At 40.8% G+C, this 14,467-nt stretch overlaps 1 protein-coding gene across 1 annotated transcript in view; it reads left to right on the top strand.

The window, feature by feature from the left end:
- Window positions 1-14,186, top strand: part of LOC115171201 (protein shisa-9B) — a 33,378-nt gene extending 19,192 nt beyond the window's left edge. The window contains exons 3-4 of the mRNA XM_029727788.1: window positions 4,167-4,325; window positions 12,170-14,186. Of these exons, the coding sequence (XP_029583648.1) occupies window positions 4,167-4,325; window positions 12,170-12,588 (578 nt within the window). The 3' untranslated portion in view covers window positions 12,589-14,186. The remainder of the gene's footprint in view (window positions 1-4,166; window positions 4,326-12,169) is intronic.
- Window positions 14,187-14,467: the final 281 nt, after the last annotated feature.

Raw genomic sequence — 14,467 nt, 5'->3', positions numbered from 1 at the left:
AATCATTTTCTCCTCTCTTTAAAGTATATTGTAGTTCTGTGCAGTGGTCTCTTCCTCTTTAAACCCTCGTCTTTTCCCACAGAAAACACTGGAACGTTTCAACAATCATCATTCATTCATGCCGGGGTCCCTCCAGACCTCTGTTGAAAGCTCTACTCCCCTGTTGTTCCTGAACAGTCTCCTGTTGGAGCGTATCTATTGGGACCACTGTGCAGCAGGGGGAATATGTTTCCAGGTGGCAGTGCAGTATTTCATAAGAATTTACAAAGTTTCTGATTATCGTAGTCAGTAGCCCTCAGGGAACCTTTAGGTCCAAATCTGGTGGGCAAGTTGCTAGGGTAGTTTCTATTAACTTTTCCCGTTCTTCATATTTATTCCCCTGTGGATAAGCATGAAATCTAACACAAAGGATCAACTTCATAATTTATTTTTAGTAAAACAAAAGTTGATTTTGAACTGCAATTCTTTTGCTGTTGATGCTGTATTTTTCTGGGGATACATTGATTTCAAGCCATCCATTCCTACATTTTGGTTCTGAACTTCTGAAAGATCATGCAACTTTTCTTATCATGAAACATATTTTTCTTTCCTCTCCAACCAAAATTGATTAATGCACCTGCTTTTGGCTAAAGCACTCTTGGCCCGGCTGTCAGACTAGTCAGACTAGACGTCTTTGCTTACATCACTGCTGCCTTCAGCCTTTCGGACCTGTAGATCCAACGATGATTGTGTTCATCATCTGGAGAAAAGAAACCTTCCAGTGGCTGCTGCTGAGTCATGAGCCAGGAAGCATGCGTAACTAAAGCTGGCATATTCATTAAGTAACTGTCTGGGAAAAATAGACTAGAATCCAATCAAATCGCCTGCCAGCCGGGAAGACGAGGAGAACAAAAGCTCTGGTGACATTTCAGCGATAGCTGACATCTCTTCCCTGACGAATGGTCATTGCTACCAAGACCCTGTTTCAAATCAGAACATCTATTTCAGTCCACTTGGCATCAGTCTTTTCACAGACAGACAGAACCATTTTAGCCAAGATTTTATTTTCTTTTTATCAATTTTTTTCACGGCTCATTGTCCACTGTCCAAAGCTGATGATAGTGTTCAGCTAAATGTGTAAATGCAAATGTATTTAGTATATTAGTTGTGGAGCTAATTAGACTGGAATATTGTGTACTAGTTGCAGCACTGACAAACAGGGTTCCATGTCCACTGACCTCCTTATCGACTAACTAACATGAAACCGAGCAAAAGAGGCTCTTTGCTTTTCACACTGTGGTGTGTGTGCCTGATTAGATGTTGCATGGCAACAATAAAATGAGGAATTATAATGCAACAGATCTTACAGATTAGACATTCTATTTGATTTAACCTGTATTTTATCATTACAAACATGACAAACATTGATGTTGACTACTTAGTGATCGTCATGTCTGTATTCTCCCCTCATACCATCAGTGCAGCAGAGAGATGTATGTGCACAGTAGCATATAGTTAAAACAAGATGTGAGTCCTATTATGCAAACTGCTTGGTAAGATTTGGGGCATGAGTAATCACCTTTTATCCTCCCTTTGGCAATCTACTGAAGAGTAAACTTGCCAGAGAAATCTGCTCTCAGAAAATGTTGACTTGCAAAAGGAGTCGTTAAGTTGTTAATTGGCCTCAGTGTGCCTCCGCAAATATGCCATTAATCACGGCCAGTTATTATGTGTAACATACAAGTTGACAGCCTGTTTTTATTATCATGACTGGGGAAAGGAGGGTGGTCACATTGTAGATATGATTGAATTCTGGAATTCTTGTTAAGTATGATATAGTGTGATACTATTACACAGCATTTATCATAGGCACTACTGTATGTTGTTATTGTGGAACCTAGAGCATTGATACTAACTGAGTTCTGCGCCTGCGCATGAATGCACTGTGCTTGAACTTGAGTTTGAACGATAAAGTCATGTCCACGTTATCTCTGTTTCAAGTATAATGTATTACTGTTTGTGTCGTAGTAAGAACACAACAATTATATATTAAAAAAAGCATTCACACTGGAGTAAATGTTGCCAGTTCTTCTACTATCTGTGAGATGAGTAATGAACTGGAGGTTCTCATCTCTATTTTCCAAAGCAGACGTTTATAGTTCTTCATTTATCTCAGTCTCAAAGGTACAGTCAAGGTAACTCCTTTTCATTTACTCTTTTTAATGAATACTTGTTCACTATAAATAATAATTGAATGACCTTTGTCTTTTGATTAATCATAATAATAATAAACAGTTACTTAATATTGCTTTTATATTACTCAGTTACTTATTGATGGTGCTGTGAAAATCCAAACGATTGTAGACAAATTAATATCTAATGTAGGACAGGGCCCATAAGAAGTCAGATCATTATTTTCCCTTTTTCTAACAGATGTTATTTACAAGTTGTAGTAGCCTTCAAATTAATCCAGACCTTCAAGCAGTGCTGGACCATTCTATTTTACTTGATGAATATGTGGTCATACATAGGAAGCTATTGTTACTAACAGCATTTCGTGCCATAGGTTCAATCCGCTGCTCAACAGATTGCTTGTACTTTGAAAACGAATTAGTGTTCTCAACATGCCCAAGCAGCAGTTTATGGTCACTTACAATGTCTACTACAATGACTCTACTCTCAAGGTCCTGGTATTGTTCCTCACAGTGGGCTGTGGACATCAGTAATGGAAGAGACTTATGTTTACATGTGCAACATGAATACGGATACAACAACAACATGGGCTGAATGGATGTACAGTATTACCTTGACCAATCAGTAACTGCTACAGCCAAACTGGGGGAATGCATTTTATAGAATTCTGCTATTACACACAATATCAGTATTAAGCTATTAGTTAACTTTACTTTATTGATTTTCTACTGTAGATAACTACTGTAGTATTGCTGGAGTTATTAAAGTGGAATTCACCGTCCCCCAAACTGCCACCTGTGCGTGGGTGCTGTCTGCTGTCTCCTGACCTCCTTTGGGTCCTGCGGGTCCAGTTGAAAATTATGCCCACAACATCTGGTTGCTCTGCCATGCCAGCAGGCAGGGGGCCAGTCAATTTGCCATGGTTCCATGCACTCCTCAATTAAGCAGATGTCTGCATGGTGGATGCTGGATTAGTACCATCTTATAAAGAGCAGTCATCACACTCTCTCTCTCCAGCTGAGTCCCCAGGGAGGGCCAACCAGCACGGGGTGCAATGTTACCAAGGATCTGAAGCAATTACCTCTGTCCATTCTTATCCATCTGTCAAATTGATTTCTATCAGGCCTATTGAGAGACATATCAGCTGGGGGCTGAGCTACGCTGCTGTTGGTTTTGGCTGAGGCTTGTTTGGAGGAAACCAAAGAGATTCGATTGGGAGAGGATTAGCGCAGTGAGCTGGCTAGAGGAGCCATCTAGCTTGGAGCGATGGACGGTTAATGATTTGTATCCCGGGGCTAACATGAAGAGACTATAACAATTGTGTTGGCAGGTCAATGAGATAGACCCCACGTAGGCTGCTTACACTATCAGGTCTCGACTTCTACAGCTTTCCTGGGAGACACCAGCTCTTACATCTCACCACTGACAGGAAGGAAGAATCACTGATTTCAAAAATACTGCTGATAGCCCTTTCATGCAGCCAAATTACCTAGTGGCCTCATGGGTGGAATGTTATTAATATTTTTCATAATTTCAAAATCTATAAAAAAAATAAAAGAACTTAAACATATCTACTTTGAAACCTCACTCACATGGCTATGAGCTTAAACAAATAAATCACCTGTACCATGTCAGATATAGTTGAAATGTATTACATTTTGAGTTTGCATTCCAATATTACACTTTATATACATCACATAAGACCATTTGACATAGAAACACCGGATTTTCGGTGACTTAAGACTACCAAGAAACACTGTGTGACCCTGATTTAGCCCACTGCAGTAAAAGGTAAAAAATATTGCCTCACTTAAGTGGGAAAACAATACAACAGTGCACAATCGAATTTGCTAACTTCCAAATACATTGTAGCATTTATATGGGCCCATAATCTCAATCACTCAGATGGAACATCAATATTTAATGACATTTTTTACTTTTTCTTCCAGACTGACACCTCTCTCTCTGCCATCTTTCTCTTTCTCTCCCTACAGAGGCTAACCAGATGAACAGTGTGGGTCCAGGATCATCACTAATGCCAGGCTTAGTGTCTCCTCCCCACCCCTACCCTTCCCTGGGACAGATCACTAGCCCCTATGAGCAACAGCAACCTGGGAAAGAGCTCAATAAGTACGCCTCCCTCAAGGCTGTCGGTAAGAGACACAGTTATTGCTCATTCTAAGATATGCGGATATGGGAATACAGGAATAAGCGCTGAGCTGCTTCTCTGATTAACTTCACAATCAAAATAGCTAATCAGATTTCATCAGCTAATCAAAAGGGGTAATATATAATTTAATTATAATTTCAAATCTAATGAAATGCATATATTTCCCAGTACAATATAAGTACCAGTCAAAAGTTTGGAGACACCTACTGATTTCAGGATTTTTCTTTATTTTTACTATTTTCTATATTGTAGAAGAGTGAAAACATCAAAACTAGAAAGTAACACATATGGAATCATGTAGTAACCCAAAAAGTTTTCAACAAATAAAAATATATTTTATAGATTCTTCAAAGTAGCCACCCTTTGCCTTGATGACAGCTTTTCACACTCTTGGCATTCTCTCAACCAACTTCATGAGGTGGTCACCTGGAATGCATTTCAATTAACAGGTGTGCCTTTGTTTAACGTTCATTTGTGGAATTTATTTCCTTCTTAATGTGTTCGAGCCAATCAGTTGTGTTGTGACAAGGTAGGGGTGGTATACAGATGATAGCCCTATTGGTAAAATACCATATTATGGCAAGAACAGCTCAAGTAAGCAAAGAGAAACGACAGTCCATCATTACTTTAAGACATGAAGGTAAGTCAATCTGAAAAATGTCAAGAACTTTGAAAGTTTCTTCAAGTGCAGTCGAAAAAACAATCAAGCGGTATGATGAAACTGGCTCTCATGTGGACTGCCACAGGAAAGGAAGACCCAGTTACCTCTGTTGCAGAGCATACGTTCATTAGAGTTAACTGCACCTCAGATTGCAGCCCAAATAAATGCTTCACAGAGTTCAAGTAACAGACACGTCTCAACATCAACTGTTCAGAGGAGACTGTGAATCAGGCCTTCATGGTCGAATTGCTGCAAAGGAACCACTACTAAAGGACACCAATAAGAAGAAGAGACTTGCTTGGGCCAAGAAGCACGAGCAATGGACATTAGACCAGTGGAAATCTGTCCTTTGGTCTGATGAGTCCAAAAATGAGATTTTTGGTTCCAACTGCCATGTCTTTGTGAGATGCAGAGTAGGTGATGATCTCCGCCTGTGTGGTTCCCACCGTGAAGCATGGAGGAGGAGGTGTGATGGTGTGGGGTGCTTTGCTGGTGACACTGTCGGTGATTTATTAAAAACTCAAGGCACACTTAACCAGCATGGCTACCACAGAATTTGGCAGCAATACGCCATCCCATCTGATTTGCGCTTAGTGGGACTATCATTAGTTTTTCAACAGGACAATGACCCAAAACAGACCTCCAGGCGGTGTAAGGGCTATTTGACCAAGGAGAGTGATGGAGTGCTGCATCAGATGACCTGGCCTCCACAATCATCGGACCTCAACCCAATTTAGACGGTTTGGGATGACTTGGACCGCAGAGTGAAGGAAAAACAAGCTGTCATCAAGGCAAAGGGTGGCTACTTTGAAGAATCTAGAATATAAAATATATTTTGATTTGTTTAACAATTTTCAAATCAAATCAAATTTTATTTGTCAGATGCGCCGAATACAACAGGTGTAGACCTTACAGTGAAATGCTTAAAAACAAACAAAATAGCACGGTTGGTTAAGAGCCAATAAAAAGGCAGCCATCCTCTCCTGTGCCATTCTTATTTTTTTGGTTACTACATGATTCCATATGTGTTATTTCATAGTTTTGATGTCTTCACTATTATTCTACAATGTAGAAAATAGCAAATATAAAGAAAAACCCTTGAATGAATAGGTGTGTCCAAACTTTTAACTGTTACTGCCCATGCCATGCAATATCAATATCAATCATTCCTACCTATAGCATGTGAGAAAGCGAAACCATTCCACTGAAATGGATGGGAATGGTATAGTATTTATTTGGCCATCTGTTAAATTGAAGGCATCTCTTCTCATAAAAGACGACGTGAGGATTGGAATATCAGCCGAGATCGCAAATTAGCATACGCCTCTGAAGTGTCGAACTTCCATGTAATCACACTCAAATGACATGATTAAATGTGGGCTAATTAACCCAATGGAGATCTGGAATGATGAGCAAAAACACCAAGCAGCTAGTGTAGATATGTTCTGCTGCCTGTGTAATTATCAGTTAGCCTGCTCTCCGTCTCCATCCTAGTAGGCTGTAAGGTTACTTACTGAGAGATACTCTGTTTATGTGACACTTCCCGTTTAAAGAAAAACCTCAAAGAAAGAGAGGCTCTCAACAAAAATATTTACACTGTGTAAACGGTTTATTTCAGATTAGACAGGATAACAGATGTAGAATTTGTCCTTTCAGAAAGGGAGGGAAATGCCTAGCTTTTAGGAAAATTACTGTAATTGATTTGTCTTTCAAATTTCATGTCTCAAGGATATCCATTGTTTTGCCTTTGTTGCTCTTCGGCGCAAATGAAAACCGTAAAAAAAAAAGTTCTATATCACCTATAGTTTTGCTGCTGCACATCATATATGAAGAAAATGTGAAATGTTGGACAGTCACTGTTACAGTACCTAAATCAACTAGTGAAGATCTACATTGAGAGACAGCTCTTATTGACCACAGAACCAATATTAGGATCAAGCAACCATGTCTCTTCAATTATCCTTCAACATTATATTGGAAAATTGATTTTCTATAACATTTTGAGAGGGCAAGTATAATAAATTAAACATCACAGCTTGACCCATTATTTACTGCAATGTGTCTTATGCCTTACCTCTAAATTCCCTGAGTGCTAAATCCAAGGTTTGGGAAATGATAAACCAAAATCTAGCAATCAATTATTCTCTCCCGCTGTCCCGCCAGTGATTTTGTAAGCTCACAGAACTGGATTTCTCACAGACGTTTACAATCTGAACTGGTTAATTTATAAAGGAGCGGGAGCCCCATCGGGGAGTGGTCTGAAGACATTTTGGATCTGCCTGCCGCTCTTCTGGCTGTAAACACTAGGCTAATTATTTCTCATGCCATTCTCCAAAAAGCTGTAATTATAATTGAGTTGAACATGACAATTCTGCAAGCGACCTTCTCTTTGATGCATTCATTTTGGATACAAGTCTACATGAAGATCTCTGCAATTTCAGTATTGTGTGTATGCCATAGACAGTGAATTAGATTGGGATTCGAATTTATGTATGGCTGTCATGTGCCAGGGAATATTGTTGATTTCCTCGTCATGTAGTTATGTCAGAGACTTTCCCTGTTATCTTTGCCTCTCCATTTGAAGCAAAATGTCATGGTGCTGAACTAATGCCTCTGAAATGTAGAAAAAGGGAATGATTAATCAGGCTCACAGGAAAGCAATGTCTAAGCATGTTGACTTTATCTCTAAGTTTTTTTTTTTACACTGATTGATGCTCAAACAGTCAGTCGCTTTCTCCATAGACCAATAGGAGAAACAGGAAAGTGAGCTAGCAGAGCTGATAAACACTCCGATTAATAAACCAGAGAGACAGGCATCAGAAACCAGCTCTGCTTCTGATGGGGAATTAAAAGAAGTGAAGGAGACATATTTGATAGCGTTTATCACCCTAATTAAACAGGGGTCTCTTTATGGATTCTGCCCGATTCAACTAAAGGAACTTCAAAGCCCCTCGCCATAAATGGGGCTGGGTGAGATGGCAGCTGTCAGAGTTGCAGAGGCACAATCCCACAGAGGATGATGTGGCGGCGGGCATGTGGAACATTCACCAGATTCTCTCTGTGACATCATAGACAATCAGATGAAACTTCTCTGACTGCTGCTAATCTAGTGAAGAGGCGTCAAGCTGCAGGTGGATCATTACGGGATATAAAGACTGGGGGGAAACGTACGCTACCGTTCAAAAGTTTGCGGTCACTAAGAAATGTCCTTGTTTTTGAACGAAAAGTACATTTTTTGTCCATTAAAATAACATCAGATTGATCAGAAATAGAGTGTAGACATTGTTAATGTTGTAAATTACTATTGTAGCTGGAAGCGGGCAGATCTTTTATGGAATATCTACATAGGCGTACAGAGGCCCATTATCAGCAACCATCACTCCTGTGTTCCAATGGCACATTGTGTTAGCTAATCCAAGTTTATTATTTTAAAAGGCTAATTGATCATTAAATAGTACCCGCAAAACACCAGTCTCAACGTCAGCAGTGAAGAGGCGATGCTGGCCTTATAGACAGAGTTGCAAAGAAAAAGCCATATCTCAGACTGGTCTATAAAAATAAAAGATTAAGATGGGCAAAAGAACATAGACACTGGACAGAGGAACTCTGTCTATAAGGCCAGCATCCAGGAGTCGCCTCTTCACTGTTGACGTTGAGACTGGGGTTTTGCGGGTACTATTTAATGAAGCTACTAGTTGAGAACTTGTGAGGCGTCTGTTTCTCAAACTAGACACTCGAATGTACTTGTCCTCTTGTTCAGTTGTGCCCCGGGGCCTCCCACTCCTCTTTCTATTCTGGTTAGAGCCAGTTTGCGCTGTTCTGTGAAGGGAGTAGTACACAGCGTTGTACGAGATCATCAGTTTCTTGGCAATATCTCGCATGGAATAGCCTTCATTTCTCAGAAGAAGAATAGACTGACAAGTTTCAGAAGAAAGTTATTTGTTTCTAGCCATTTTGAGCCTGTGATCGAACCCACAAATGCTGATGTTCCAGATACTCAACTAGTCTAAAGAAGGCCCGTTTTATTGCTTCTTTAATCAGCACACTCAAGGACTTTCACATTCTTGTTCTGAAGGAATTGCCGCATTGCTTTGGCTGTATGCTTGGGGTCATTGTTCTGTTGGAACGTAAATCTTCGCCCCAGTCTAAGGTCATTTGCACTTGAAGCAGATTCTCATTAAGGATTTGCCTGCATTGTAACGGTCGTCGTAGTGAATGGACCGAGGCGCAGCGGGTACGTGAATGCTCATGTTTATTTACCAAAACAAGAAAACAAACAGACGGCAAACAGTCTTGCAGGCGGCACACAGTTATGCAAAGAACAACCTCCCACAATTCCCATGACAAACACATTCCTAATTATAGGACCTTCAATCAGAGGCAACGATAGACAGCTGCCTCCAATTGAAGGCCCCAATCACAATTACCTAAACACAGATCTAAACACCCTAGAACAAACATAGAAATATACAAACATAGAACAATGACCAAAACCCCTGGAATACATAAATCAAACACCCCTCTACATACACACACACCCCGAACCATATAAAACAAATACCCCCTGCCACGTCCTGAGCAAACTATAATAACAAATAACCCCTTTACTGGTCAGGACGTGACATGCATTTGATTCCATTCATGGTTTTCTCTAGACATAGCCCTTTGCATTCAGGCCAAAGAGTACATTTTTTGCATTATGCTCTAGTCTTTCATGTGCCTTTTTGCCAACTCCAGGTGTGCTGTCATGTGCCTTTTTCTCAGGAGTGGTTTCCATCTGGCCACTATTCCATAAAGCCCAGATTGGTAATATGCTGTAGAGACTGTTGTCCTTCTGGCAGGTTCTCCCATCTCAGCCAAGGAACTCTGTAGTTCTGTCAGTCATTGGGTTTTTGGTCACCTTCCTGACCAACGTCCTTCTTGCCAGGTTGATCAGTTTGGTCGGATGGTCATGTCTAGGTAGTTCCATATTTTTTACATTTCCCAATGATGGAGACCACTGTGCTCTTGGAAACTTTCAACACTAACAAAAAATGTATACCCTTCCTCAAATACAGTATATGCCTCATCACAATTCAATCTCGATCTACAGACAGTTCCTTAGACTTCATGGTATAGTTTCTGCTCTGACATGTACTGTCAACTGTAGGACCTTATATAAACAGGTGTGTTTCTTTCTAAATCATATCCAAACAATTTAACTCTAGGCAAAGTTGCAAAGAAAAAGCCATATCTCAGACTGGCCAATAAAATAAAAGATTAAGATGGGCAAAAGAACACAGACACTGGACAGAGGAACTCTCAGCATCCCGGTGTCGCCTCTTCACTGTTGACGTTGAGACTGATGTTTTGTGGGTACTATTTAATGAAGCTGCCAGTTGAGGATTTGTGAGGCGTCTGTTTCTCAAACTAGACATTCTAATGTACTTGTCCTCTTGCTCAGTTGTGCACCAGGGCCTCCCACTCCTCTTTCTATTGTAGTTAGAGCCAGTTTGCTCTGTTCTGTGAAGGGAGTAGTACACCGCGTTGTACGAGATCTTTAGTTTATTGGAAATTCCTCGCATGGAATAGCCTTCATTTCTCAGAATAAGAATAGACTGACGAGTTTCAGAAGAAAGTTCTTTGTTTCTGGCCATTTTGAGCATTGTAATCGAACCCACAAATGCTGATGCTCCAGATACTCAACTAGTCTAAAGAAGACTAGTTTTATTACTTCTTTAATCAGTACAACAGTTTTTAGCTATGCTAACATAATTGCAAAAGGGTTTTCTAATGATCAATTTGCCTTTTAAAATGATAAACTTGGATTAGCTAACACAACGTGACATTGGAACACAGGAGTGATGGTTGCTGATAATGTGCCTTTGTACGCCTATGCAGATATTCCATAAACATTCTGCCGTTTCCAGCTACAATAGTCATTTAAAACATTAACCATGTCTACACTGTATTTCTGATCAATTTTATGTTATTTAAATGGACAAAAATGTGCTTTTCTTTCAAAAACGAGGACATTTCTGAGTGACCGCAAACTTTTGAACGGTAGTGTATCTATTGAGAGCTGCCCGGTGACTAGGGGATGGGAGGGAGAACAGAGGAATGAGTGCCGGTGGGGAAACTTATTCAACTGTTTGGGTTGAGTCTATGTAAACCAATGTGGTCCCCTCCCTCCTCTCTGGTTCTCTGATGTGTATTAAGCTGTGGGCCATTGATGTGTACGCTATGAAAGCATATTGTTCAGAGGGAGCTCTGTACTGCTGCTCCCTTGTTTGAGACAAGTCTCACTCTAATGTGGCGGTGTCCGATCCAGAACATTGAGGCTGAGGCCGTCTGCCTCTGCCTCCGCACACCGGGGTATCATAACAGATTAAAGGTCAACGGCAGAACATTTAATTGGAAAGTGTGAAATGTCACACAGGGAAATGACTAACGCTGTAGAGTATGGTGTTGCTCCACAGTTAGTGAGGGGATAATGTTTTCAGAACAGGTCTGCACCAGACTGGACATGTCAAATGACACCATGTAACAATGTCAGTGGCTGTTATGGGCAAATTATGTCCGATAGTTAAAGGATATATTATACACAAAGCATCAAATATACTATAGAAATCAAGTAAACATTCCAGAATGCTCAGGGACATATTCATTTGCATATTACAATACAACTGTGCACACAGCCAGCTTTGAAAAGAGCAAACTCTCCAACCAATCTGGAGGGGGTTGTTTACTATTAGCTAAAGCCTGCATGTTTCCAGGTGATAATGGCGATGTTGGGAAAATCATTTACAAATATATTCAAATGGCATGATGATATACAGGACATATCAACAACATTCAACACGGCTCAGGCAAAATGTATTATTCACCTCGGTATCCTTTAAAAAACCTTTAGCTACCATTTTCTCAACTGTTCCTCACCCCACATGACAATATGTCATCTACCCCAGTTTGGGATTAATATGGCATTAATATCGCATTTACATAAATATAGATTTGGAAACAGTCCAAAATCCTCAAATACTTCAATATCTCAACTAATCTAAATAAATCTCACCAAAGCAAAGACCGGAACATTTGCTATTGCCTGTGCATGACATTAACAAAATGGCTGTGATTCCAATATTTTTTCATTTATCTCTTGTGTATGTGTGTATGTCTGTTTCCAGCGGAGAAGGTTAATGACAACTTCTACACCAACCGGCGGCACATGGTAGAGATGGCAGCCAAGGGCAGTCTCCCTATGCACCCGATGCATCGCATAGAGCAGGAGCCCAGCAACCCCTACAGCCCTCCCTTACAGCCTTCCCTAAAGCAGAACGGACACAAGTCCAAAAGCACCAAGGGCCACAGCAGCCACAGCAGCAGCTCCCATACCCTGGCCTATGGCTCCAACACCATCGCCAACCCGGGGATGCAGAAGAACTGGGACGGCTCAGAGACGGTGGGCCGCCGGCAGAGCCACGGCACTAAGAAACACTGCACCATAGAGCAGGTGAACGAGATGCACAGCACCTCGCGCAGCCAGCACTACATGCCTCCGCAGCCCTACTTTGTCAGCAACAGCAAGACAGAAGTGACTGTCTGATCTGAGAGCCCACCCCATTACCACTATAACCCCAGCTGCAAGAATGAGAGAGAGAGAGAGAGAGAGAGAGAGAGAGAGAGAGAGAGAGAGAGAGAGAGAGAGAGAGAGAGAGAGTTGGTCAGAAGGTTGCTGTAGAGACTGAAGTAGGACAGCGGTCCTGGATTGAGTGCCCCTCTTTAGGGGTGCTGTGTGTCTACTAATGCGTGTGGCTGACTGTGCATGTGACAGGCATGTGTGGGACTCCTGCCAGTGGGGGGAGAGTGACCACAACAACATACTCCAAACCTCCAAGTTTTTGGTCATCACTGTATTGATGATTATATTGCAACTAATACAAACAAATCATATACTGCAAGTCAGACTAACATCAATGAGCAGAGCATAGCAATGATTGACCTCTGATGGACAGGTTAGCCAGGATGAGTCTGGAGCCATGCAGCGGTGGAAGAGACTGGAACTGTACAAAAGCCCAGTGGCAATAGACTTTTCCTATTGTCAGTATTAACTGAGATCTCAAAGGGCCTGAAAATGTGTATCATCTCATGTAGTTTCCACTGAATCCACCTCGGATAAGCCAGTAGGTTTGATCTAGACGCAGTGGAGCAGAGGAGTGGAGCAGCCATTAGTAAAGGGATACATTGTTCTCCTCAACATTGATTGACATTTTCTCAGATGTTGTGTAGTGTATATACTGTGGGGGGACGTGTTGGTAATGCTCATGCTCGGAACCTCGGGCTCATGATTGCATCTATAGGGAAACAGTGACAATTTCAGATATGGACTGTATATTCTCCTTCAGAGCCTACAGAGCATGAGGTGGATGAGACTGCACCAAACCAGTTCTGTAGCCACAACGTTATACACACCCTACTCTGCTCTCTGGTGTTAGGGCTGTGCCTTTCTCTGAGAAAACTATGAAATACTGTTCAAATCAAAGAGCTCGTCTTATAAACCATTGCATAAGGTGTGGAATTTACTTAAATGTCTTCATCTTGCAAACAGGTCCACAACTGTCAGTTGTAAACGGTGAGTTACATCTATCATTTAACATTTTTTATTTCTGTTTTCCTTCGACAATGCATTGTATGTGTGTGTGTGTGTGTGTGTGTTTACCTTGGTACCTTAGAACAATGATAGAGAAAACACAGAAGGAATTGTGTCCTTTCCATACATGTAACATCACTGCCAATAAATGAGTGAATATATTGCCTATATATTTATGATAATTCCCAAATTGATTAGTATGGGATTCATGTTGTGCAGGGGTGCCTGTTTCTCACCCACCTCCATCAATACTACCAAATCTTTACATGGCCTAGAGCCAGGCCCCCAGCTCAGACTGTTGTGGCAGTAGAAATCTACTGAGGGCTCCTTTACGGCTACCCAGATAGTTGTTATAGGGTTGTGGATGTTTCTGAAACAGCCATGAAAGGTACAGCCTGGGTAAATAGAGTGGATGGATTTCATTTAGTATGAGCTCAAGCCCTGGATCAAGACAGAGAAGGTCCTCTGAAATCACCATGAGTTGATGTCATTGCATGCACAAATCAAACTTTAACTATCTGTAAAAGAGAAATTGCAATACGTTATGCACTAATTATTGATAAAAAATATTATTTTTAATATTAATAAGTAACATATATTACTTATTATTATTTAAAAATAAAATCTACATTTTCATCAACTTTATAAGAAATACACATAAAAGTACAATGTGTTCTTTTTGAATATCTGGAGTAGCCTACTAAAACATCTGAGAGTACCCATGTACAAACACACAGGTCAAGATGTGCCTGTCTTTTCCATTGGGCTAGTTGTGCGTCATCAGATGAAAAATAGTACATTTTTCTCCCAACACTCCATTCTTGGGAGCCCACAC

The sequence above is a fragment of the Salmo trutta genome, chromosome 32, assembly GCF_901001165.1.
Source record: "Salmo trutta chromosome 32, fSalTru1.1, whole genome shotgun sequence".
Classification (NCBI taxonomy): Eukaryota; Metazoa; Chordata; class Actinopteri; order Salmoniformes; family Salmonidae; genus Salmo; species Salmo trutta.
This window is presented reverse-complemented; position numbering and strand designations above follow the sequence as displayed.